At 46.2% G+C, this 27,482-nt stretch overlaps 1 protein-coding gene and 2 non-coding genes across 3 annotated transcripts in view; 1 reads left to right on the top strand and 2 right to left on the bottom strand.

The window, feature by feature from the left end:
- Positions 1-27,482, top strand: part of BICD1 (BICD cargo adaptor 1) — a 319,012-nt gene that overhangs the window by 229,590 nt on the left and 61,940 nt on the right. Inside the window, exons 5-8 of the mRNA XM_038765206.1 lie at positions 2,758-3,828; positions 7,481-7,632; positions 11,298-11,618; positions 12,556-12,749. Coding sequence (XP_038621134.1) covers positions 2,758-3,828; positions 7,481-7,632; positions 11,298-11,618; positions 12,556-12,749 — 1,738 coding nt within the window. The remainder of the gene's footprint in view (positions 1-2,757; positions 3,829-7,480; positions 7,633-11,297; positions 11,619-12,555; positions 12,750-27,482) is intronic.
- TRNAD-GUC lies at positions 766-837 on the bottom strand. Its single transcript has one exon. It is a non-coding gene; the product is annotated as a tRNA-Asp (tRNA).
- On the bottom strand, positions 21,747-21,884 carry LOC119924630. The gene has a single exon (XR_005449333.1). It is a non-coding gene; the product is annotated as a small nucleolar RNA SNORA7 (small nucleolar RNA).

Consider the following 27,482-nt stretch of genomic DNA (forward strand, 5'->3'; position numbering starts at 1 on the left):
AAGGAGTTACCAATGTAGATTCTCCCCCTCCATCCACCCCCCAAATCTGCTTTGATTCTAATTCACCTTGGTAATTAAATAAAAGTGCCCACTTTTAGACTCATTTGTTCATTCAATCACATTTATTGAGTGCTCACTGTGTGCAAAGCACCGTTCTAAGCGCTTGGGAGAGTACAATAATATATACTGTATATTGTACAGTAATATATACTGTATATTACTGTATATATATCTGTATATTGCAAATACAGTATATCTGTATATACCTGTAGTTTATTTATTTATTTATATTAATGTCTGTCTCCCCCTTCTAGACTGTGAGCCCACTGTTGGGTAGGGACCGTCTCTATATGTTGCCAACTTGTACTTCCCAAGCTCTTAGTACAGTGCTCTGCACACAGTAAGCGCTCAATAAATACGATTGATTGATTACAATATAACAACAGACGTAGTCCCTGCCCACCATGAGCTAACAGTCTAGAGGGGGAGACAGACATTAATATAAATAAATAAATAAATAAACTACAGGTATATACAGATATATATATATAAGTATATATATGTGTGCTATGGGGATGGGAGGGAAGAGGAATGAAAGGAGCAAGTCAGGGCGACATAGAAGGGAGTGGGAGGAGAGGAGAGGAGGGCTTAGTAAGGGAAGGCTTCTTGGGGAAGATAATAATAATGGCATTTATTAAGTACTTACTGTGTGCAAAGCACTGTTCTAAGCACTGAGTGCTGTTCTAAGCGCTGAAAAATTCCCATCTCCCCGTCAGGGAATCGAACCCCGGTCTCCCGCATGACAGGCGGGGATACTCACCACTGTACTAACAAGGAAGATGTGCCTTCAATGAGGCTTTGAAGTGAGAGAGAACAAAAATTTGTCTGTTATGAGGAGGGAAAGCATTCCAGGCCAGAGGAAGGATGTAGGCGAGAGGTCGGCGGCCAGATAGACGAGATCGAGGTACCGTGAGGTTCGCATTAGAGGAACCAAATGTGTTGGCTGGTTTGTAGTAGGAGAGTAGCAAGGTGATGTAGGAGGGGGCAAGGTGATTGACCGCTTTAAAGTCAGTAGTGAGGAGTTTTTGTTCTATGCAGAGGTGGATGGGCAATCACTGGAGTTTCTTGAGGAGAGGGGTAACGTGGTCTGAACATTTTTGAAGGAAAATGATTTGGGCAGCAGAATGGAGTGTGGACTGGAGTGGGGAGAGACAGGAGGCTGGGACGTCAGCGAGGAGGCTGATGCAGTCATCCAGGCAGGATAAGATGAGTGATTGTATTAATGTGGAAGCAGCTTGGATATAAAGGAAGGGGCGGACTCACACACAAATCCATTTGTATGGGATCCCCAACTTGAATCGAGATCTGTTTTCTGGGTAAAGTACTGCAAAGCACCTAGATCTAAATTATTTTGCACCACGTTGCTTCAGTTCCTAGAATAGGTTCAGCAGATACACAAGAGTATTGAGGGAATGGTGGAAAATAGCTTATAAGATCATCATTAATTCCTCTTTATCTGATAGCCTCTTTTCAGAAGAGTTTGCTTAAGAAACCCTGGCAACCTCTTTTGATAATAGTGTGGTATCTGTTAAGCACTTACTATGTGCCAAGCACTGTTTTAAGCACTGGGGTAGATACAAGGTAATCGGGTTGCACACAGTCTCGCTCCCACAGGGAGCTCACAATCTTCATCCCCATTTTACAGATGAGGTAACTGAGGCACTAGGAAGGGAAGTAACTTTCCCAAAGTCACTCAGCAGACAAGTGGTAGAGGCAGGATTAGAACCCAGGACCTCAGACTCCCAGGCCTGTGCACTTTCCATTAGGTCATGCTGCTTCTCTTCTTTTATACATCTTTTATATAAAGAAGCTATGAAACCACTTGCTTATACGAGCCACCGCCTTTCCTACTGATGTGATTAAAATGCCCTGGACTTTCTACTTCCAAAGATTTGGTGAGGATGAATGAGTGTTTTAAATCTTGAAGAGAAGCAGTTTTATATAAGCCCCCCACCAAACTATCAATTGTCATCAGATATTTTTATCAATAAAACCACCTAGCAGATTTTCAAGTATCAGGTAACTCTCCCCAGGCCATGCTGGTGGTTTGAAGAAGTATATTCAGTTGCCCTCCTTTAAAATGGGGATTCTACTGGTGCAAAATCCAGTGTTAAAGGAAAAAAGGGAGCCGAGAACTTACCCCTTCCAGCATTGCTTAGAAAATACTGAATTGGAGGAGATGTGCCTTCAGTAAGGCTTTGAATAATAATAATGGCATTTATTAAGCGCTTACTATGTGCCAAGCACTGTTCATTCATTCAATCATATTTATTGAGCAATTACTGTGTGCAGAGCACTGTACTAAGCGCTTGGGGAGTACAAGTTGGCAACATATAGAGACAGTCCCTACCCAACAGTGGGTTCACAGTCTGTTCTCAGTGCTGAAGCGGGGCAGAGTCATCGTCTGTCAGATTTGAGGAGGAAGGGCATTCCAGGCCAGAGGGAGGATGTGGGCCAGGGATCGGCGGCAAGATAGACAAGATCGAAGGACAGCGAGATGGTTTACTGTTTTATGCTTCCTATACATCCATCTCTAGTTCTCTCCTCCCCGCAGTTACCTCGATTCGCAGATGGCAAACCTCCCGAAGAACGAGGTCTGTGTCTTACACCCCACCGTGTGCTCTTTGCTGTCGTTTAGCACGGCGCCCCTTCCCTGCCCAGTGGGCACTTACGGCAGCCTCTCTTGTCTTCCCGCAGGTGGAGAGGGAAAAGGCCATTCTCCTGGCCAATCTGCAGGAGTCCCAGACCCAGCTGGAGCACACCAAGGGGGCCCTGACGGAGCAGCACGAGCGAGTCCACCGGCTCACGGAGCACGTCAACGCCATGAAGGGCCTGCAGGGCAACAAGGAGCTCAGGGCCCAGCCGGACGGCGAGAAGGGCCGGGACGCCGGCGAGGAAGCCCACGACTACGACGTCGACATCAACGGCCTGGAGATCCTGGAGTGCAAATACCAGGTGGCCGTGACCGAGGTGATCGACCTGAAGGCCGAGATCAAGGCCCTGAAGGAGAAGTACAACAAGTACGTGGAAAACTACACCGAGGAGAAGGCCAAGTACGAGAGTAGGATCCGCGGGTACGACGAGCAGGTGGTCAGCCTGGAGAAGACCGCCAGGGAGAGCGGCGAGAAGATGACCCACCTGGAGAAGGAGTTGCAGAGGATGACGAGCCTCGCCAACGAAAACCACAACACCCTGAACGCGGCCCAGGACGAGCTGGTGACGTTCAGCGAGGAACTGGCCCAGCTCTACCACCACGTGTGTCTGTGCAATAACGAGACGCCCAACAGGGTCATGCTGGACTACTACCGGCAGAGCCGGGTCACCCGCAGCGGGAGCCTCAAGGGGCCCGATGACCCCAGGGGGCTTCTGTCCCCACGGCTCGCCCGGAGGGGCCCGGCAGCCGACCAGGGGGCGAGGGAGAAGGGCGAGCCCAGTGCAGAACAGAGTCCCGCCAAGGCGCCCACAGTCTCCCCCGTCATCACCGCCCCGCCCTCCTCGCCCGTCTCCGACCCCAGCGACATCCGCAAGGAGCCGATGAACATCTACAACCTGAACGCCATCATCCGCGACCAGATCAAGCATCTGCAGAAAGCGGTGGACCGGTCCCTGCAGCTGTCGCGGCAGCGGGCCGCCGCGCGCGAGTTGTTGCCCATCATCGATAAAGACAAGGAGGTGCTGATGGAAGAGATAATGAAGCTGAAGTCCCTGCTGAGCACCAAGCGGGAGCAGATAGCCACCCTCAGGGCGGTGCTCAAAGCCAACAAGCAGGTAGCCCATCTTCCCCGAAAATCGGGTCCTCCTCCGAGGGGACGGTCACGGGAGAGAAGGCGGAGGGGCCTCTTGGAGAGAGCGGGAAGACACTGGTTGGATGGGTGACCTTGGACAAGTCACTCTCCGTACCTCAGTTACCTGATAATGGGGGTCCCCTCTAGACCGTAAGCTCACCTTGGGCAGGGAACTTGTCTGTTTATTGTTGTATTGTATTCATTCATTCATTCAATCGTATTTATTGAGCACTTTCTGTGTGCAGAGCGCTGTACTAAGCACTTGGGAAGTACAAGTTGGCAACATATAGAGACTGTCCCTACCCAACAACGGGCTCACAATCTAGAAGGGGGATACAGACAACAAAACAAAGCATGTGGACAGGTGTCAAGTCATCAGAATAAATAGAAATAAAGCTAGAGGCACATCATTAAGAAAATAGAAATAAAGCTAGAGGCACATCATTAAGAAAATAAAGTAGTAAATATGTACGAGTAAAATAAATAGAGTAATAAATCTGTACAAACATATATACAGATGCTTTGGGGAGGGGAAGGAGGTAGGGCAGGGGGGATGGGTAGGAGGAGAGGAAAAAGGGGGCTCAGTCAGGGAAGGCCTCCTGGAGGAGGTGAGCTTTCAGTAGGGCTTTGAAGGGAGGAAGAGAGTTAGCTTGGCAGATGTGCGGAAGGAGGGCATTCCAGGCCAGGGGGAGGACTTGGGCCAGGGGTCGACGGTGGGACAGGCGAGAACGGCCCAGTGAGGAGGTTAGCGGCGGCAGAGGAGCGGAGGGTGCGGGCTGGGCTGGAGAGGGAGAGAAGGGAGGTGAGGTAGAAGGGGGCGAGGTGATGGACAGCCTTGAACCCGAGAGTGAGGAGTTTTTGCTTGATGCATAGGTTGACTTGTACCCACTGGAGATTTTTGAGGAGGGGAGTAACATGCCCACAGTGTACTCTCCCAAGCGTTCAGTACAGTGCTCTGCATGCTGAAAGCACTCAATAAATACGATCAAATGAATGAATGGAAGAATGATGGTGAGCCCCTTGTGGGACACGGGCTGGGTCCAACCTGATTAGTGGGTATCTACCATAGCACATAACAGATAACACACAATTTTTAAAAAAAGACACAGGTTCTCATCCCTGCTCGGCCACTACCACAGAACCCGTGTCAGCCTCAGTTACCTCATCTGGAAAATGGAGATATCATAAAGCCCTTCACTTCCTCTTAGATGGTGAGGCCCATGTGGGTCTATTTCTTGGTTGATCATCTTCTATCTACTCCAGGGCTTGGTAGCTAGTAAGTTCTTAATAAATACCCTAATTATTATTATTGTTGTTGGTTACCCTCGTGTGGTCTGCCCACACTTACAATTACAATAACGATGACAACGATGTTGATGATGATAATGTTAAGAAGATTATCATCCTCTGCCATTCTGGTCCACGTGGACTTTGCAAATAAGAGTGTCCATTCTCCCAGAGGAAATGGGGTGTCTTTGATCCCCACGTCCTTGGCATCCAGAGCTGTTTGTATTTTTTAAGGGGATGAAGCAGCACCCTCACAATATGTGCCTTTCCAGGCACATTCCTTCTGTCGCGAACTTCAGCCCAGTCCAGTCCACTGGGTAAAGGCCAAAAAACTAGACTGGTGGACATTTTAAACCTATCTGCCTGTATAAAAAGCGATTTAGGAGAAGCATTTCACACTGTGAATTCGGGATGCTATTAACGGGGTAAGGGGTATGGAGTAAGGACAGTGCATGCATCAAAAAATGTATCACAGACTGTATTATTAGTCCAATATTGAAAAGTGAAAAGGGAGCCAATAGTTCATTCATTCAGTGCAAAGCACTGTACTAAGCACTTGGAAGAGTACACTATAACAACAGACAGATTGAGGAGCAGTGACTGTTGGAGCGGAGACACAGCCTGCTCCTTTTTCTGGAGAGAGAATGGCTTGTTTTGGTGGGGGATGGCCAGTTTTGCATTGGCCAGTTGATCAGTCAGTCAATCAGTGGTATTGATTGAACGCTTACTGTGCTCAGAGCACTGTACCGAGCATTTGGGAGAGAACCGTCAAACCGAGGTGGTAGACAATATTCCCTATGTCTGTTATATTGTTTTATCGTACTCTCCCAAGAGCTTAGTACCGTGCTCTGCACACACTAAGTGCTCAATAAATACAATTGAATGAATTATTATTATTAAGTGACTCTCAAAAGAGCCATTTACAAGTTGTTCCTAGTCTCCTCATTTTTGCGGTTGATGTGAGGTTTGTATCATGTGGGCTACAGGAAGTCCTCTGTCACATACGAACGGATCGTCAGTCACTGAATGTCCATGGATGTATTTCAAGATTCTCTCACACAGCTCCGATTCCTCCTGAGGAGCTGAGAAAGTCCGCGTTGTGAGCCAACAGAGCGTACTGTATTTTTGTGGACAAAGCGTGCAGGTGTACAAATGATTGCTTGCCTGAAACTCTAACATTCACGGTTTCACAGTATGTAAAACTACAGTCTAGCCTAGTTCCTCTAGACTCTAAGCTCATTGTGGGTGGGGCATGTGTCTGCCTCTTACGATGTATGGAACGGTGTTCTGCACATAGTAAGCACTCAATAAATTTCATTGATTATGATGATGTCCGTTGAACTGGAGGATCACTCTACCTCTAACAGACAAATCTAAGAGTTGGTATGCCCAGAATGGCTGCCTATTCAAAGAGCATGTTATGAACTTTGAACAATCCTGAATGCCTCTCTGGTTCTTTTATAAAGCTTTTATTTGGAAAATAATCAGAAGTCCAGTGATTTTTCTCTTTCTCCTTTCAGCCTTTTAAAGTGCTGTACCGACTCCATCGTAAATTCCCATTTAACTAGAAATGAAAAAGCAAGCACAATGCATGACCGTGACCTATCATCATTCTAATGGATTACAAACTAAATTTTTGATAATATAATAATAATAATGATAACTTATTATCATGGTATTTTTGAAGCATTTACTATGTGCCCACTGTGGGCAGGGAACATGTCTACCACCTCTGTTATAGTGTAATAATAATAATGATGGCATTTATTAAGCGCTTACTGTGTGTAGAACACTGTTCTAAGCACTGGAGAGGTTACAAGGCATTCAGGTGGTCCCACAGGGGGCTCACAGTCTTAATCCCCATTTTACAGATGAGGTAACTGAGACCCAGAGAAGTGAATTGACTTGCCCAATGTCACACAGCTGACAATTGGCAGAGCTGGGATTTGAACCCATGACCTCTGACTCCAAAGCCCGGGCTCTTTCCATTGAGCCATGCTGTCTCCCAAATGCTTAGCAGAGTGCTCTGCACACAGTAAGTGCTCAATAAATACCATTTATTGATTGGTCGATTGATTGCCAAGCACTGTACTCAACCCTAGGGTAGATTCAGGATAATCAGGTCAGACACAATGCCCGTCCCACGTGGGGCTCACAGTCAAAGTTGGAGGGAGAACAGATATTGAATCCCCATTTTCTAAATGAGGAAGCTGAGGCTCAGAGAAGTGAAGTGACATGCCCAAGGTCACCCAGCAGTCAAGTAGCAGAGGCGGGATTAGAACCCAGGTCCTCCGACTCCCCAGACCCAAGTTCTTTCCACTAGGGTCATATACCATTCCCCATTTCAGACGGCTGAGGTGGCGCTAGCCAACCTGAAGAACAAATATGAAAACGAAAAGGCGATGGTGACGGAGACCATGACCAAACTTCGAAACGAATTAAAGGCTCTGAAAGAAGATGCAGCCACTTTCTCATCCTTGAGAGCAATGTTTGCCACCAGGTAAGAAGCCCCTACTGTCGGTTCCCAGGTTACTATGCTGAAAGAGGTTGAGACAGTTTTCAAAGTCTTCTTGAGAATTTCAAGCAGAAATCCCTGACCCTTGGCTTTAAATTCAGTCAGCTCTCTCCTTCCTGCTTATCCACTCTCTTCTCCCAGTACACCCCAGTTTGCCCACTTGGTCTCCCTCAAACCCACCTATTCACTGGGCCACATTCTTTGCCTATCCTACTTTTGACTCCTTGCCCACTTGGTCTCCCTCAACCCACCTATTCACTGGGCCACAGTCTTTGCCTATCCTACTTCTGACTCCTTTCTCCTATCTGGAATTCCCATTTTTTTATGGCATTTATTAAGCGCTTACTGTGTGCAAAGCACTGTTCTAAGCGCTGGGGAGGTTACAAGGTGATCGGGTTGTCCCACGGGGGACTCACAGTCTTCATCCCCATTTTACAGATGAGGGAACTGAGGCACAGAGAAGTGAAGTGACTTGCCCAAAGTCACACAGCTGACAAGTGGCGGAGCCGGGATTTGAACCCATGACCTCTGACTCCAAAGCCCGGGCTCTTTCCACTGAGCCACGCTGCTTCAGATTCCCTTCAAATCTGCGAGACTGCAGCTTTCCCCACCTTCAAAACACTTCTAAGATTCCACCTCCTCCAGAAATCCCTCCCTGATTAGTTTCTCCTCTCTTCAAGATATATCTCCTCATGGCTTAGTGGAAAGAGCACCGGCTGAGGAGTCAGAGGTCATGGGTCCTAATCCTGGCTCCGCCACTTATCAGCTATGTGACTTTGGGCAAGTCACTTAACTTCTCTGGGCCTCAGTTACCTCATCTGTAAAATGACAATTAAGACTGTGAGCCCCATGTAGGACAGCCTCATTACCTTGTATCCCCAAAGTGCTTAGAACTGTGCTTTGTGCATAGTAAGTGCTTAAGAAATGCCATCGTTATTATTACTCAGGAAATGCAACTGTTTAATTGACTGATTTAATTGAATGCCTTCTAGACTGTGAGTCCACTGTTGGGTAGGGACTGTCTCTATATGTTGCCAACTTGTACTTCCCAAGCACTTAGTACAGTGCTCTGCACACAGTAAGCGCTCAATAAATATGATTGATTGATTTTTGACTACCTGATCCCCTAGGACAGTCAGTCAACCAATCAGTGGTATTTATTGAGCACTACTGTGTGCAAAGCACTGTACGAAGTGCTGGGGAGTGGACAACAGAATTTATAGAGATAGTTCCTGCCCTCCAAAAATGCCTGCAGCTTTAAGTCTTTGAAGGAAAATTGTAGAAAGATGATAGTAACTCTTTTGTGCATCTTTACTCTGCCCTCTACTTGATGGAGTATGGCAGAATAGAACAAGTGCCTGTTAAGTTCCATTTTAATTTATATCAGTAATTCTAAATGAATGTTATAAACCAAGAAAAAAAGAATACCTTCTGAAACAATCAAGAAAGAATAGATTTAAGGAAGAGTGTTTATATACTGACTTGTCAGTATGCTAGTTATCTTTATATTCAGGCTACAAACCTCCTCCCTCCCTCTCAAAACAGCAGGGGCTTGGAATGGAATTATCAATGTCACCCTTAGCATGGTGTGACTTTTCAGATAGTAATAATATTTATTAAGTGCTTACTGTGTGCGGAGCACTGTACTATGCACTTGGAGCTGTCCTTTGCGGGGCTCTCAATCTGAGGGGTTAGATTAATTTATTAAAGATGGAAATGGTTGAAGCCGAAATGGCATTTAAAGTGAGTCTTAACTTGCCTTCCGATAGAATGATATCTAATAATGATGGTATCAGTTAAGCGCTTCCTACGTGTCAAGCACTGTTCTAATCACCGGGATAGATTCAAGCTAATCCGGTTGGACACAGTCCCTGTTCTAGGTGGGGCTCAGTCTTAATCCCCATTTTACGGATGAGGTAACTGAGTCCCAGAGAAGCGAAGTGATGTCATTTAGCACTTACTATGTGCCAAGCCCTTTAATAAGTGCTGGAGTAGATGCAGAATAGTCAGATCAGACCCAAAGTCCGTATCCCATATAATACTAATAATTATTATTGTATTTGTTAAGCACTTACTATGTGCCAAGCACTGTTCTAAGTGCTGGGGTAGATACAGAGTAATCCGGTTGTCCCCTATGGGGCTCACACTTTTAATCCCCATTTTATAAATGAGGTAACTGAGGCCCAGAGAAGTTGTGACTTGCCCAGGGTCACACAAGTAGTGGAGCCGGAATTAGAACCTGTGTCCTCTGATTCCCAAGCTCTTGCTCTTGCCATAAACCACACTGCTTCACTGTCTGAAAGGGGAGGGAGAAATCATTAAATTGAATGAATTAGCAGCAGCATGGCCTAATGGATAGAGCCCGGGCCTGCGAGTCAGAAGGTCATGCGTTCTAATCCCAGCTCTGCCACTTGTCTGCTGTGTGACTTTAGGCAAATCACTTCACTTCTCTGGGCCTCAGTTCCCTCATCTGTAAAATGGGGATTAAAAGTGTGAGCCCCACGTGGGACAGGGACTGTGTCCAACCTGATTTGCCCCCTAAGAACTGCCCCTCACTAAAGGCTCATCTCCTCCAAGAGGCCTTCCCCGACTAAGTCCTCATTTCCTCTTCTCCCTCCCCCTTCTGCATCACCCTTATTTGCTCCCTTTATTCACCCGTCCCTCAACCCCAACAGCATGTGCAGATGACAGTTTGTGACCTATCTGTAATTTATTTCTGTTAATGTCCGGCTCTCCATCTAGATTCTAACTTCGTTGTGGGCAAGGAACGTGTCTGCCAACTCTCTTGAATTGTTCTCTTCCAGGCTCTTAGCACAGTGCCCTGCACACAGTAAACGCTCAATAAATACCATTGGTCAATTGAGTGATTTACGTACATTGTTCTGCAGGCCCTTAGCCTATGTAGACAGTTTAAGAAGAAAAAGCGAGCATGTTCCTGTCAGGTCATCTGGCCTAATGATATTCTCAATGAGGTGGAAATGATTATTGATCAACCCGGAGTATAATCTGGATTAGTATTCCCAACGCTCATCCCCTCTAGGCTGCAAACTCACTGTGGAGAGGGAACGTGTCTGCTAACTCATTCAATCGGCCAGCGGTATTTATTGAGCGCTTACTGTGTGCAGAGCACTGTACCAAGTGTGTGGGAGAGTACAATTCAATAGAGTTGGTAGATACATTCCCTGCCTTCAACGAGCTCCCATTCTAAAAGGGGAGACAGACGCTGATTATAAATAAACGAATTAAGGATCTGTCCATACGTGCCGCGGGGCCGACGGAGGGGTGAATAAAGGGAGCAAATCAGGGCGATGCAGAAGGGAGTGGGAGAAGAGGAAAGGAGCGGGCTTAATCAGGGAAGGCCTCTTGGAGGAGACGGGCCTTCAGGAAGACTTTGAATGTGTGTGGAGTGATGGTCTGTCGGATATGAAGAGGGAGGGCGTTCCCGGCCGGAGGCAAGGACGTGGACGAGAGGTCGTCGGCGAGATAGAGACACGGTACCAACTCTGTCACATTGTCCTCTCCCACGGGTTTAGTCTAGTGCTGTGCACACAGTATGCACTCAAGAAATGCCATGAATTCTGTAATTGCTTGATAATCCAAGTGCAGTAGCACCGTTTGTTCAGGGGCCCATTTTCCTGCTCGGATTCCAGGTGTGACGAGTACGTCACCCAGCTGGATGAGATGCAGAGGCAGTTAGCAGCTGCAGAGGATGAGAAGAAGACCCTGAACTCTCTGTTACGGATGGCTATCCAGCAAAAACTCGCCCTGACCCAACGCCTGGAGGACTTAGAGTTTGACCACGAGCAGTCGCGACGCAGCAGCAAGGGCAAGCTGGGGAAGAGCAAGATCGGCAACCCTAAAGTAAGTCGGGAGGCATCAATCAGCGGGCCCACCATTGACACTTTCCTCCTGCATAGTCAGGGCTCACGGCCACCAAACATTCTGGTCAGCGGTGGCACCCAGAGGAAAAGGTATGCATGCGGTCGTCTTTACAGTACAGTGCAGTAGCCAGGCGCTAGTTAAAACAGTTCGCTCCTTGAGTGTTTTGTTAGGGGGAGAGAGCGGTGGGGGAGGGAAGCCGGAAGGGTGGAGCGGTGAGCGGGGACGGATGGACCAGAACCCCCGATAATCGACCGCTCCTCATTTCTGCCCCCCAACCTTGACGATCTGGTTCTCAAACGGGTCGGCCTTCGCGTTTCCCCCCACTCTGTACGAATGAGTTACTTTTCCTTCCAAAGTTTTAAAATGGGGCGGCTGGTCGGTGAATTGACCAAAGGAAGAAGAGCCTGGCCCTGACCCATGTGGCAGAGTTAGAGCAAAGCCGGGGCTCTCATCCGTTTCCTCCTCAATGGGACAGGGATGTGGCTCTGTGGATTCATTTGGACCGTGTGCCCCTAACCACCGAAGGGCACGGAGGGAATGTATGGGACTTGTAAAACTGGAAGGAAGGAAGGAAAGAAAGGAAGGAAGGAAGGAGTTCCTAGGCTAAGCCGTGCACGCTCATCCAGTTCACGAGTCGTCTCTCGAAATTGAATCCTTTGGGTTTCTACAGCGGCCGGAATCCTGGTTGTCCGGTTACATTATCCCGTCCTTTCTCCGGTCGGAATTTACATTTCTTTTTCTCAGGAACCCTAGAGACCGATGAGTCGGTCCGAAAATACCGGTATCGACTATCGGAGACCCGACCCAAATTATTCACTCCCGAAAAGAAATCTCCTCTCTATTCTGATTGAGGGTTTCCCAAACAGGGGTTGATTCCTGCAGGGGAATCTATAGAGACTGTTAGTTTTCTGCGTACGACAAATCTCATTAGAAATGAAAATAATGTTGTCACTCATCAGCGCCGAAAGGTAATTAAAGTAAAACTCTTTTGTTTCCTATATGTATTTTTCTTGGATCTTCTGCAAGACAATTTTCACCTTCCCTTTGTGATCAGAGCCGCCTCAGGACTTCAGGGGCCTCCTACCTCCAGAGTTTATTAAACGTTCCCCCTGATCCCACCTCCACAGAAGCATTTCTTCTGAGGGGCCGCCCTTCCATGACTGAATTCATCCCAGGGCACCGTCTCAGCAAGGAAAAAAGGTTAACTGTGGCACCACCAGGTAAACATTTTTTCCTTGGGGTGCATGATGATGCAAAATGATTAGTTGAATAAACAATTCTTCCCACACACACATACACACACACACAGTTCCACCCCCAAACACTCCAACTTTGATAAATACTGAATTTCTCACCAAATTAAAAATATATTTATGTATATTTCTGGGTACCCACTCTCATGTGAGAGCCATGCTTAACTCCTATTTAGAATCTCACATGCTTCTAGTTCTGGGTACTGTTTGTAAAACAAGTGGTGAGAAATGAAGGGAAAAATCAGGATGATATGGCAAAACAACCACCCAGGGTAACGGACATCAGGCATAGTGCTGAGCAGCACATGTAGCTCTCTGGAACTTACCTGGGGTGGGTCAGTAATGGACATGGTTTTTCCCTTGGCTTTTCCGCGTCCGGTGATCCTTTCTTTGGGTTTTTATAAATTTAGCGATGCCCAGAAGCCCTTAGGCTGGTTTTTCCTTGTAGTGACGCAGGAAGGTCTCTCCGTGATGTAGAAAGTCACATAGCCCGTGGGCCGGCTTTGAGGTATCTGGATCCCAAAGGCTTTGATACAACGCTACTCCCTTTCAATCGCCGAATGACCAGGCGAAGCCATGTGCAGGGAGAAAACTCCTCTTTGAGATTATCTGAGAGAAGGTTCCTCTTTGAGATTACCTGAGCCTTGACATAAGCCTAAGAATGTCTGACTTTATTGTTTGGTTTGACTTTTGCTAAAGAGAAGAGTCCTAAATAGTTTTATGTGCCAGCTATCTAAAGAAGAGTGACAGTGACTAAGTAACAGAGCAATGCTTACCACATACACGCACCCACACAGAGATACACACAGATACTCTCAGAGGCAATATCAAACTAGGTCAAGAGTAGAGATCATGTTAACACTACAAGGAGAGTTTAAAGGTTCATCGCTAAGCTCTTATGAGCAGTGAACATGTCCACTAATTCTGTTGTACTCTCCCAAGTGCTTAATACAGTGCTCTGCACATAGTAAGCACTCAGTAAATAGAATGGATTGATTGAAGACAAAAATGTCTTTCATGACCAACTTACAAGCAAGCTTTAATGCACACCAAACATGGATTCAGGTCTTTAAGGAAAATTAAACTCAGAGTTCAGGAATCATTGTCCAATAGTGTTATGAGGTTATAATCTCCAATATCCAGGAAGAATTCTGAAGAATGCTATAACAGAACTGATAATTCCAGTTTGAATCTTCATTTTCCCAAACTTGGGAGGAGAAGCAGCGTGGCTCAGTGGAAAGAGTCCAGGCTTGGGAGTCAGAGGTCATGGGTTCTAGTCCCGGCTCCGCCACTTGTCAGGTGTGTGACTTTGGGCAAGTCACTTCACTTCTCTGTGCCTCAGTTCCCTCATCTGTAAAATGGGGATTAAGACTGTGAGCCCCATGTGGGATAACCTTGATTACCTTGTATCCCCCCCAGCGCTTAGAAAAGTGATTGGCACATAGTAAGCACTTAACAAATACCAACATCATCATCATTATTATTATTATTATTAATAAAATAGACACATTCATTTCCTGCCATTATTTATTATGCCCTGCCCCACCCTAATTATTTTTTGGGGTCTCCTCCTTTGATCATCACTATTTTTCTTGCCTTAGGGGTGCCATCGAAGCACAGAACTGACCTTAAATCATCTCCTGCACTTGAATGACCTCTGATTCAATTTACAGAACAGGCCATACATTCAACCAATCCAAGAATGCCTAATGAAACTGACCATCTCCGCTGACTGTTGACTTGGAAAGGGCAATCTTTCTATAGCTCCCCTGACAGATTTATCTGCCCTCCAAATCTCAAAACTATTTTTCTCATTTTCATTTTTAAAGACCTTAGTACTTGCGGCTTGAAGGCCCCAGTTTGCTGCCCACTATTTCCCATCCAGTACCCCTGTGCCCCTCCTCTTTCAGTCCCCCGGCAGAATCATCTCTATTAGAGAGTAAGAGGGGACCGTGAATGAACTTAATATTAATTATGGTATTTGTTAAATGCTGACTATGTGCCAGGCACTGTTCTAAGTGCTGGGGTAGGTACGAGATAACTCAACTATTTGTCCGGGGCTGGGCTTGTTCAACTCGGATAGGAAAATAAGTGCTCCATGACGGCCTTGAGCAGTAAGGGACTATTTATATTCATTTCGGTGCTGGTTGGTGTCAAATAGACCTTCTGCCCATATTCTCTCCGATTTTTGTATTTAAAATAGGAATATCTCTGGAACAGAAAGAGATCATTCTGTATCTTTGAAGAGCATTTGTGTGTATATGGCAGACCCTGTATGATTAATCCTTAGGCTGCTATACACCTTTCAGTCAGGGAAAACATTAAGGATTCAATCTGACTCCAGCATTTTTTGGAAGTTTAATAATGGCATATGGTAAATGCTTACTAAGTGCCAAGTATTGTGCTAAGCACTGGGGTAGATACAAGATCATCAGGTTGGGCACGGTCCCCGTCCCACAGCTCACAGTCCAACTTCCCTTAAGGCAGAATGATTAAAAATGGGAAAATCTATTATGTCATACCTCCCACATGCTGACACGTTGCCTATCCTATGAAGTGTCATTAGCAGATCAGTTTCACCAGGCATTGAAATAACACATTTTCATTTCCATTGTACTCCACAAGCCACTGCCCTGTTAGCCCATGAGAATGGTAACGATAGGTCATATATGCCTTAATTCGGGAATGAAATATGTATTCGTTAAAGGATTCATTTACGTGGTGGATGCTCACTCATCAGAACAAATCCTACTCAACCCTAGGGATTTTCCTCTGAGTGTGTGACCATATGGGTCTTAAAATTCTCTATTATAGTGTTTTATGTAAAATATGCATAGGCAACTGGAAAATGTAGAAGACTATATTTGTTTTACTTACGAATGACAAGCATCCCCAAGAGAGACAAGATCTCTTTGTTCAAGTTCAGCTGTCACTGAATCATCACAAAGGCCAACGTTTAATTTTCCCTTTTAATATAATTAAGTGAAGCCCGGAGAGCTTTATGAACTTGGTATTTCAAAATGAAACAAACTCCAACCTAGTTCTCCAACCTAAGTAGGATATTTCCTAATATTATTCAGGTTGTGGCTGATCGAAATTTCATCAATTTCATTCTGGGGAGATGCGCTTCTTTACAGCCACAGACCCAATGGACTATCAAAATGTAGGATACCTAAATCGATTGAGTAATCATGTCTATTGAGCACTTACTGTGAGAAGAGCACTGTACTAAGCGCTCGGGAGAGTACAGGATAACAGGATTGGTAGACACGTCCCCTTCCCACAAGGAGCATAGACTCTAGAGGGCCTTATCCCAGGGGACAGCTCTGAGATTTCAAGAGTGCACGTAACACCTTTTTCATTTCTACCCCGTACGTATATTAATGAAGAAGCGCTGCATGTGATTCCAAATGTCGAATTGGAACCAAATCCAGGGACTCGAGATAGCTGGATTGCCACAGGCAAAAAGAGTGAAATCAAAGAGCTGCAAAGCCCAGGGAGAAATACCACAGTATAATATTTAGGATCCTTGGGGAAAGGAACAGCAGAGTCAACAAGATAAAGAAAACGAACTCTAGCTAAAACCAGGGCACTAGGAAGAAAGCCTGAGAGGAAAATGAATCCCAAGAAAGTGATTCTTCAGCGGAACAATCCTTCAGACTCAATAAAAAACTAAACCAATGGATCAGAGGGGCAGGCAGGGTAAAATGCCTAAAGTGGGTTAAAGTGGATGAACTAAAAGAAGTGAAAATTTGATCCCTGCCGTCAATGAAGAGGGCAAGCTGTTAGGGTCTCCTGAAGGATTCCCCAAGGACAGTACACCGAGGAGTTATTTTTATGGCCACAGCCCCAGAAAATCTGGGCCCCCTTATTGCCAACCATCCCACCCCCAAAATTTGCCCCAACCCAACCCTTTAGCATGACCAGCCCACATGCAAAATAACAGCTTTCGCCGCCCTTATGCAAGTGTCTTCTGAATCCCATTGATATTTTTGGCTAGTAATAATAATTATGGAATTGCTTAAGTGCTTACTATGTGCTAAGCATGTTCTAAGCACTGGGGTGCATACAAGGGAATCAGGGTGGACGCAGTCCCTGTCCCACACGGGGCTCACAGTCTCAATCGCCATTCTACAGATGAGGTAACAGAGGCATAGAGAAGGTAAGTGACTTGTCCGAGGTCACACAGCAGATAGGTGGAGGAGCGGAATTAGAACCCACATCCTCTGACTCTTGCCACTAGGCCGTGCCGTGTAGATGCTTCCACTTTGGCTCTTGGAGGTAGTTTGGGCTGTTGGGGCTGCTAAACTGTAAGCTCATCCTCTAGACTGTAAGTTCATTGTGGGCAGGGAATGTGTCTCTTTACTGTTTGTTGTATTGTACTCTCCCAAGAGCTTAGTCCAGTGTTCTGCACACAGTAAGCGCTCAATAAATGCAATTGTCTGACTGGGAACAGTTCCTTCAATAGGAAAGAGGGTATTGAACTCTGCTGTACTGTACTCTCCCAAGCACTTAGTACAGTGCTTTGCCCACAGTAAGGGCTCAGTAAATACAATTGATTGATTGACTGATTGATCGATCTGGAACTGCTGCCCTGACCCCAGAAACAGCCCCCCTTGCCTGCATCTGCCATGTTCTGTTGCTCCTGATGTTTTTCAGCTCTGGTCTGCCCAGTGTGAGCAAGACTTCTTTATATTTTTTCGTGGCTCTGGTTAGTTTTGTTTCTCATTTTTTGTCCTTTGCTTTCCCTCTGTGGCAGCCCCAAACCCAATAGAGTTGCATATCTGTAATTCATTTATATTAATATTTGACTCCCCCTCCAGATTGTAAGCTTGTTGTGGGCAGGGAATGTATCTGTTGATCGTTATATTGGACTCTCCCAAGTGCTTAGTACAGTGCTTCGCACACAGAAAGCATTCAATAAATATGATTGGCTGATTGACTAGAGAAGCGGCATGGCCTAGTGGATAGAACACAGGCCTGGGATTCAAAAGGACCTGGAGTCTAATCCCAGCTCAGCCACTGGTCTGCTGTGCGACCTTGGGTTAGTCACTTAACTTTTCTGTGCCTCAGTTATCTCATCTGTAAAATGGGGATAAGAGTGTGAGCCCCACATGGGGCAAAGACTGTGTCCAACCTGATGACCTTGTATCTACGTCAGCGCTTAGAACAGTGCTTGGCATATAGTAAGTGCTTAACAAGTACTGTAATGATCATTATTATTATTAGAGTCTCGGGGACCAGGTTTGTATGGAAGCAGGGTAGATCTAGGGGACCTACAGCTTCCCCAAGGCATGCAGTACACCACCCAGATGCCTCTGCCGTTCTTACCCTCCCATTCCAAGACCAGAAGGAAGCTGATATCTCATGGGACCACATGATACTGTTCCTGATACTGAGCTTTCCTTCTCTCTCTTAACCACTTGGAGAGTTCCTCCCCTTTGTCATCATTATCATCATCAATCGTATTTATTGAGCGCTTACTGTGTGCAGAGCACTGTACTAAGCACTTGGGAAGTACAAGTTGGCAACATATAGAGACAGTCCCTACCCAGCAGTGGGCTCACAGTCTAAAAGGGGGAGACAGAGAACAAAACCAAACATACTCACAAAATAAAATAAATAGAATAGATATGTACAAGTAAAATGAATAAATAGAGTAGTAAATATGTACAAACATATATACATATATACAGGTGCTGTGGGGAAGGGAAGGAGGTAAGATGGGGGGATGGAGAGGGGGACGAGGGGGAGAGGAAGGACGGGGCTCAGTCTGGGAAGGCCTCCTAGGGCCTTGAAGGGAGGAAGAGAGCTAACTTGGCGGATGGGCAGAGGGAGGGCATTCCAGGCCCGGGGGATGACGTGGGCCAGGGGCCGATGGCGGGACAGGCAAGAACGAGGTACGGTGAGGAGATTAGCAGCAGAGGAGCGGAGGGTGCGGGGTGGGGGTGGGGGGCTGTAGAAGGAGAGAAGGGAGGTGAGGTAGGAGGGGGCAAGGTAATGGACAGCCTTGAAGCCCAGGGTGAGGAGTCTCTGCCTGATGCGCAGATTGATTGGTAGCCACCAGAGATTTTTCAGGAGGGGAGTAACATGCCCAGAGCGTTTCTGGACAAAGGTAATCTGGGCAGCAGCATGAAGAATGGATTGAAGTGGGGAGAGACACGAGGATGGGAGATCAGAGAGAAGGCTGATGCAGTAGTCCAGACGGGATAGGCGGAGAGCTTGAACGAGCAGGGTAGCTGTATGGATGGAGAGGAAAGGGCGGATCTTGGCAATGTTGCGGAGCTGAGACCGGCAGGTTTTGGTGACGGCTTGGGTGTGAAAATTAATGTTGGCATTTGTTAAGCGCTTACTATGTGCAAAGCACTGTTCTAAGCGCTGGGGGGGATACAAAGTGATCAGGTTGTCCTATGTGGGGTTCACAGTCTTAATCCCCATTTTACAGATGAGGTAACTGAGGCTCAGAGAAGTTAAGTGAGTTGCCCAAGGTCACACAGCAGACATGTGGCGGAGCCGGGATTCGAACCCATGACCTCTGACTCCAAAGCCCGTGCTCTTTCCACTGAGCCACGCTGCTTCTCTGTCCTCCCTGAGCGTCTCCAATTCTTGCAGCTGCGATTCTTTCTCGGTTATCTAATCGATCAATCGATCAGTGACATTTATTGAGAACTTACTAAGTGCAGAGCAGTGTACTAAGTGCTTGGGAGAGTACATGCCATATAAAATTGCTTTCAGGATAATAATAATAATGACATTTGTTAAGTGCTTACTATGTGCAAAACACTGTTCTAAGCGCTGGGGGGGATACAAGGTGATCAGGTTGTCCCATATGGGGCTCACAGTTTTAATCCCCATTTTACAGATGAGGTAACTGAGGCCCAGAGAAGTGAAATGACTTGCCCAAAGTCACACAGCTGACAATTGGCGGAGCCCGGATTAGAACCCATGACCTCAGGCTTCCAAGCCCGTGCTCTTTCCACTGAGCCGCGCTGCTTCTCGTGTGTGCATTTGAAGCACTTCAGTTCCTCCCGGTTCTACAAGTTTCCTGCCAATTATTGAGCCTGGGTCTGCTTGATGAGATTAAACATAAATGCCAGTTGGTAGTCCTCAATTCCTAGCCAGGTGCCAGGATTGTTCTCTTGGAGAATCAGAGCTGCCTTCGGATTCAGATGGGATGCCCGGCTGGCCTCCATTCCACCAGCTCTGTCCTTCTGGGCCGAGACCACGTGGCCTGCGTGGGAAAGTGAGAGTTCCACTTCTTCAGAGATCACAGGAGGTCTTGAGGATGGGCTGCAGAGCCACTAGAATAAGTAAACACCCGGGCTCATGATTCAGCAGTCGAGTTGCTCCTCATAACGACCGGAGGGTCTGTAGCAGTTCAAGTCTTCCTTACTCCTCTGAAAGTTTACTCAACCGCAGGGCCTCACAAACCCACACTTCTCACCTTTCAGACGGCATTTTGGACAGGAGGATGAATTTAATGATGAATAAGGGCCCTCAGGGTCACCAGGTGTTAGCATCGGTATGATCTAGACTGTGAGCCCGCTGTTGGGTAGGGACCGTCTCTATATGTTGCAAACTTGTACTTCTGAAGCACTTAGTACAGTGCTCTGCACACAGTAAGCACTCAATAAATACGATTGAATGAATCAGCGTTCCAGTCGCAGCTTTGTACCAGGAATGAATAAGCATTCAGCTTGGTTCTCAATTTGTCCGGACAGACTCACAGGTGGTATGTCATGTCATTCTCTCCAACTGTTTTGGACAGTCCAGTTCCATGGAACTCAAGGCCTGGCATGGCTTAGTGGAAAAAGCAGAGGCCTGAGAGTAAAGGGACCTGGGTTCTAGTCCCAGATCTGCCACTGGCCTGCTGGGTGATTTTGGCAAGTCCCTAAACCTCTTTGGGCCTCAATTTCCACATCGGCAAAATGCGCATAAAAACAGATCTGTGAGCCCTATGTGGGACAGGGACTGTGTCTGATCTCCTTGGCTTGTATCTACCTCAGCAATTAGCACAGAAAGTGCTTAATAAATTCACTCAGTCGTATTTATTGAGTGCTTAATGTGTGCAGAGCACTGTACTAAGTGCTTGGAAAGTACAATTCAGCAACAGATAGAGACAATCGTTACCCAACAACAGGCTCACAGTCTAGAAATGCCATTCTTGTTAGGATTATTCTCAAGTATTAAAATAAGCCACATCAGTAAAAGAAAGTTGCCTTATCCCTTCGTGGCACATCACAGAGTACTTTGTGGAGATTTTCTAATTGCTTTGGGACCCCACGGTAACATCTGAACCTTTCGATTCCTGTGATTGGTGTACTTGAGAATGTCCCAGCAGGTATTGAACAAGCTAAGCCTCTATAGATGAAATGTCATCTAGACCCTTCGTTTTAAAGCAAGGCGATTATAAAGCTTGTCCTTGAACTGATACCCTTTAAATACATGGAATTCAGCTCATACAATCCAGTTCATCAAGACAATCATGATCCCCCACCATCACTGACACAGACGAGGATGAAGAAAGATTCCCTGGCGATCTAGACAGAACTTGGTGTTGGTACCAATGTCTGATAAGCTGATTCTCATGGGGGATTTTTCGATGCCGAAACAATCTTGGGGCAACATAGGATTGGTAAATGAAATAGCACTAGCCCACTCCTGCTTAATAAGTGGGCCAGAGGACTTGTAATCAAGTCCTGTTTTTGCTTACTGAACAAGAGAAAGACATTTAGGATGCTTGGCTTATGCTGTTGAGTCCTTTCCAATCCATAGTGACGCCATGGACACATCTCTCCCAGAACGCTCCACTCTCCATCTGCAATCGTTCTGGTAGTGGACCCATGGAGTTTTCTTGGTAAAAATACAGAAATAGTTTACTGTTGCCTTCTTCCATGTGGTAAACTTGAATTTCGGCCCTCGACTCTCTCCCATGACGCTGCTGTCCAGTACAGGTGAGTTTTGACTTGTAACAGATTGCCTTCCACTCGCTAGCCACTGGCCAAGCTAGGAATGGAATGGATAGGCCTCTGCTTGACTCTCCTTCTCGTAACCAAGATTGGTAGAAAACTGGAAACTCTCCAGGTGCCATCCTGAAAGGGGTTTTCGGATGCCTCCAAGAGCAAATGGGAACTGGAGAATGTTCAGGTTATTACTGCTGTAAGTGTCATTGATGAGGGCTGATCAAAGCACTTAGTACAGTGCTGTGCACAGAATAAGCGCTCAGACATATGACCGCTTGTTCGAGCGTCATCTGATGAGTTCCAAACTTTCACTCCCAATAAAGCCAGGGTACCTTAGAGTGGCCTCGAGGGAGCTGATTGTAAAACTCCCGGGAAACAAAGTAAATCCTAAAGAACTTGGCAGTTGTCCTTTTAGAATAAGAAATAGTATCTACCACCAACCACGAGGCTGACAACGGGGTGTCTCTTCATAATATACTCTCTAGCAGGTAGCCTTTAAAATTGTGTATTTTTCCAGATCATTATCTTTATCAGCATCCATAGTATCTATTGAGCACTTACTGTGTGCAGAGCACTGTACTGTAACACTTGGGAAAGGATAATCTGACAGAGTTGGTTGACACGTTCCCTTCCCAAGGCAAGAAGAAAACATCAGGACCAGTCGACGACAGCATTTCCATGACCAAGAAGCTACTTATAGCTTCACATAGCTCTGGCTTTTCAGCAATACCTGGCAGAACTCATTACCCTGACAAAACGGATACTGAGAAATTTGGGTGCTATACAGTGGGATGACAAGGCTTACTTCACTGTGCAGACCGAAACCAAACCTAGAACTTCTGTGCTTCCCTAAAGCAGATACATCAACCCACACCCGTCATCACAACCCCATCTGGAGAGGAGACAGGTGGTTCTGTCTTCATCCCAGAAGAAGAAACCTTAAAAAGATGTCAAGAACACTTGGATGTTCTCTTTAACAGTCCTGCCAATAGTGAGGATGGCATTCTATAAAGAGCAGAACGCCTGCCAACGTGCAAAGACAAGGCTCTTCTTCCAACATTTGGTCACATCTCCTCGACAACGGGCATGGCAAAACTCCCGGACCTGATCAGAGAAGCAGCTTTGCCTAGTGAGACAAATTCAGGCCTGGGAATCAAAGGACCTGCATCCCAATCCCGACTGCCACAAACCTGCAGTGTGACCTTGGGCAAGTCACATAGCTTTTCTGTACCTCAGTTTCCTCCTCTGCAAAATGGGGATTCAGTTCCTGTTCTCCCTCCCACTTAGACTGTAAGCCCCATGTGGGACCTGATAATCGTTTTTCTACTCCAGCGCTTAGTACAGAACTTGGCAGATGGCACGTGCCAAATATTATTATTATTATCTGATGGTGGTATCAGTGAAGAGCTCCAGGCAAGGAGGAAATATTATTATTATTATCTGATGGTGGTATCAGTGAAGAGCTCCAGGCAAGGAGGAAACTGTTCAGTTGCCTTCAGTAGGCTCTTACTCAACAGAGGCAACACCGAGGAATGTGCAGGATTCCATGAATACCACAGTATTTTCATCATTAAGAAGGTAGAAAGGGAATTGATTGCAGAAACTATCTCTGGATCTCATTGCTCTCCCTTGCTGGTCAGATTTCAGCCAGAGCTGTCTTGGACTCCAGACTCCTGAAGGATATAATCAACTCTCTTTCACACTGACTCCCCTCCCACTTGATCCCGGCCCGCTCTCTTCGTTCCTCCCAAGCTATATACTCTCTGAGCATCTGCTGTTTTCTGCCAACGACCTCCTGCTTACACCCTACCACGGGCCTGAAATTCCCTTCCCCTTCACATCTGGCAGGGCATAGCTCTCCCCATTTCCAAGCCCTTCCAAACTGGCATCTCTGCTCTCCCTGATTGATTTCTTTCTCCTACCTTAAGTCTCCCAGTTGTCATTTCAGAGCTTTTGTGTCACTTAAACATTTAAGAATTCACAACCCCGCTCCATCACATTTTTTAATATAACTTTATACTTTATTGAGTCCTCCTACCTCTTCTAGACTGTGAGCCCACTGTTGGGTAGGGACCGTCTCTATATGTTGCCAACTTGTACTTCCCAAGTGCTTAGTACAGTGCTCTGCACATAGTAAGCACTCAATAAATACGATTGAATGAATGAATGAAAAATTTATTTTAGTGTCTAGATTGTAAAGTCCGGGAGGATAGGAATTATATAATAATGATAATGATGGCATTTATTAAGCGCTTACTATGTGCAAAGCACTGTTCTAAGCGCAGGGGAGGTTACAAGGTGATCAGGTTGTCCCACGGGGGGCTCACAGTCTTAATCCCCATTTTACAGATGAGGTAACTGAGGCCCAGAGAAGTGAAGTGACTTGCCCAAAGTCACACAGCTGACAATTGGCGGAGCCAAGATTTGAACGTATGACCTCTGACTCCAAAGCCCGTGCTCTTTCCACTGAGTCACGCTGCCTATTCTATTCCTTTGTACTTCCCCTACTCTCCCTCCTTCTGCATCAACTATGTAGTTGAATCTGCTTTCACTCAATCGTTCATTCAGTCATATTTATTGAGCACTTATGGTGTGCAGAGCACTGTACTAAGCGCTTATCTACGCCCCTACACCCCTTAAGCACTTAATAGTCATTCATTCAATCGTATTTATTGAGCACTTACTGTGTGCAGAGCACTGTACTAAGCCACTCCAGTCCCACAGCACCTATATATATATTACAGATAGGGAAATAAATTACAGATAGGGGAAATGAGAGCATTTAAGGATGTGTATATCCCCTATCTGTAATTTATTTTAATGTCTGTCTCTCCGATGAAGGGCAGGATTCGTGTCTACCACCCCTGTCATATTCTCTGAGCACTTAGTTCAGCACTGGTAACCCAGTAAAGCATTCAATAAATAACATTGGTTGATCCCAAGCCTTTAGTACAGTGTGCTGCACACAGTAGACACTCAGCAAATACCACTTATTGATTTATTAGTTCCAAAAACTGAATACACTGTGCTGCACCCAGTAGGCACTCAGTAAATACCATCAATTGATTTATTGATTCCCCAGCCCTTAATACAGTGCACTGCACGTAATAATAATAATAATAGTGGTGCTATTTGTTAAGAACTTACTATGTGCAAAACACTGTTCTAAGCACTTGGGGGGAATACAAGGTAATCAGGTTGTCCCACTTGGGACTCTCAGTCTTGATCCCCATTTTACAGATGAGGTCACTGAGGCCCAGAGAAGTTAAGTGACTTTCCCAAGGTCACACAGCTGACAAGTGGTGGAGCCGGGATTCGAACCCATGACCTCTGACTCCCAAGCCAGTGCTCTTTCCACTGAGCCACGCTGCTTCCCCTGCACATAGTAGACAGTCAGGGAATACCATAGATTGATTGATAGATTAGTTAGCCATGTCTTACATGTTAACCATGTAAGAAGCAGCGTGGCTCAGTGGAAAGAGCACGGGCTTTGGAGTCAGAGGTCATGGGTTCAAATCCCCACTCCGCCACTTGTCAGCTGTGTGACTTCGGGCAAGTCACTTAACTTCTCTGTGCCTCAGTTACCTCATCTGTAAAATGGGGATGAAGACTGAGCCCCCCGGGGGACAAGCTGATCACCTTGTAACTGCCCCAGTGCTTAAAACAGTGCTTTGCACATAGTAAGTTCTTAATAAATGCCATTATTATTATTATTATTATTATTATTATTGTTATTATTATGTCCTCTCAGAGTCACAATATGCCTGACTTGTACCCGACTTGTTCTATGGATTATATCAGATACAGGAAAAGGAATGTGGCCTAGTAGAGAAGGACAAGCCTGGGAATCAGAGGACCTGGGTTCTCATCCCTGCTCTGCCATTTGCTTGCTGGGTGACCTTGGGCAAGTCTCTAAACTTCCCTGTACATCAGTTAGCTCATCTGTAAAATGGGGGTGCAATACCTGTTCCCCTTCTAATTTAGACTGTGAACTCCCCCGCCCCCCATCATGGGACAGAGACTGTGTCTGACCTGATTACGTTGTATCTACCCCAGCGATTAGGACAGTGGTTGGCTCCTAGTAAGCCGAAATCATTAAGATTGTTATTGCTAGGAGAAATGCAGGGTTCTTCCATTCCTCTTGTCTTGGTGGAATCTATTCTAGCCTAATCGGGGGAAAGATGTTTAATTTCAGCAGCATTAATCAATCGTATTTATTGAGTGCTTACTGTGTGCAGAGCACTGTACTAAGCGCTTGGGAAGTACAAGTTGGCAACATATAGAGACGGTCCCTACCCAACAGTGGGCTCACAGTCTAGAAGGGGGAGACAGAGAACAAAACCAAACATATTAACAAAATAAAATAAAAAGAACAGATATGTACAAGTAAAATAAATAGAGTAATAAATATGTACAAACATATATACATATATAAAGGTGCTGTGGGGAAGGGAAGGAGGTAAGACGGGGGGATGGAGAAGGGGACGAGGGGGAGAGGAAGGAGAGGGCTCAGTCGGGGAAGGCCTCCTGGAGGAGGTGAGCTCTCAGCAGGGCCTTGAAGGGAGGAAGAGAGCTAGCTTGGCGGATGGGCAGAGGGAGGGCATTCCAGGCCCGGGGGATGACGTGGGCCAGGGGTCGACGGCGGGACAGGCAAGAATGAGGCCTGGTGAGGAGATTAGCAGCAGAGGAGCAGAGGGTGCGGGCTGAGCTGGAGAAGGAGAGAAGGGAGGTGAGGTAGGAGGGGGCGAGGGGATGGACAGCCTGGAAGCCCAGGGTGAGGAGTTTCTGCCTGATGCGCAGATTGATTGGTAGCCACTGGAGATTTTTGAGGAGGGGAGTAACATGCCCAGAGCGTTTCTGGACAAAGACAATCCGGGCAGTGGCGTGAAGTGTGGATTGAAGTGGGGAGATACACGAGGATGGGAGATCGGAGAGGAGGCTGATACAGTAGTCCAGATGGGATAGGATGAGAGCTTGAACGAGCAGGGTAGCGGTTTGGATGGAGAGGAAAGGGCGGATCTTGGCAATGTTGCGGAGCTGAGACCAGCAGGTTTTGGGACGTCGGGGAGGGATTGGATCAGCGTGGCTCAATGGAAAGAGCCCTGGCTTTGGAGTCAGAGGTCATGGGTTCAAATTCCGGCTCCGCCAATTGTCAGCTGTGTGACTTTGGGCAAGTCACTTCACTTCTCTAAGGCTCAGTTACCACATCTGTAAAATGGGGTTGAAGACTGTGAGCCCCACGTGGGACAACCTGATCACCTTGTAACCTCCCCAGCACTTGGAACAGTGCTTTGCACATAGTAAGTGCTTAATAAATGCCATTATTATTATTATTATTATTATTATTATTATTATTATCATCATCATCATATTCCTTCTTCTAGACTTTCCATTTTTGGGTAGGGACCGTGTCTATATGTTGCCGACTTGTACTTCCCAAGTGCTTAGTACATTGCTCTGCACACAGTAAATGCTCAATAAATGTGACTGAATGAATTATATCTGTATTGCATATATCAAATCCGGTGCTTTGCACAGGGTTTGGCACATAGTAAGTGCTTAAACCCACAATTATTATTATTAACATCATTATCATCATCATTATATTTAGCCTTGAAGCCCTTACTAAAGATTTGACACTGTCAGCAGAGATGGTCTCTGGTTTAACCACTGAAAAATTTTGACAGTCCAGAAAAATGTATCAAGAACCTGAAACCTGAAACTACTCCATAAAGAT

The sequence above is a fragment of the Tachyglossus aculeatus genome, chromosome 2, assembly GCF_015852505.1.
Source record: "Tachyglossus aculeatus isolate mTacAcu1 chromosome 2, mTacAcu1.pri, whole genome shotgun sequence".
Taxonomy (NCBI): domain Eukaryota; kingdom Metazoa; phylum Chordata; class Mammalia; order Monotremata; family Tachyglossidae; genus Tachyglossus; species Tachyglossus aculeatus.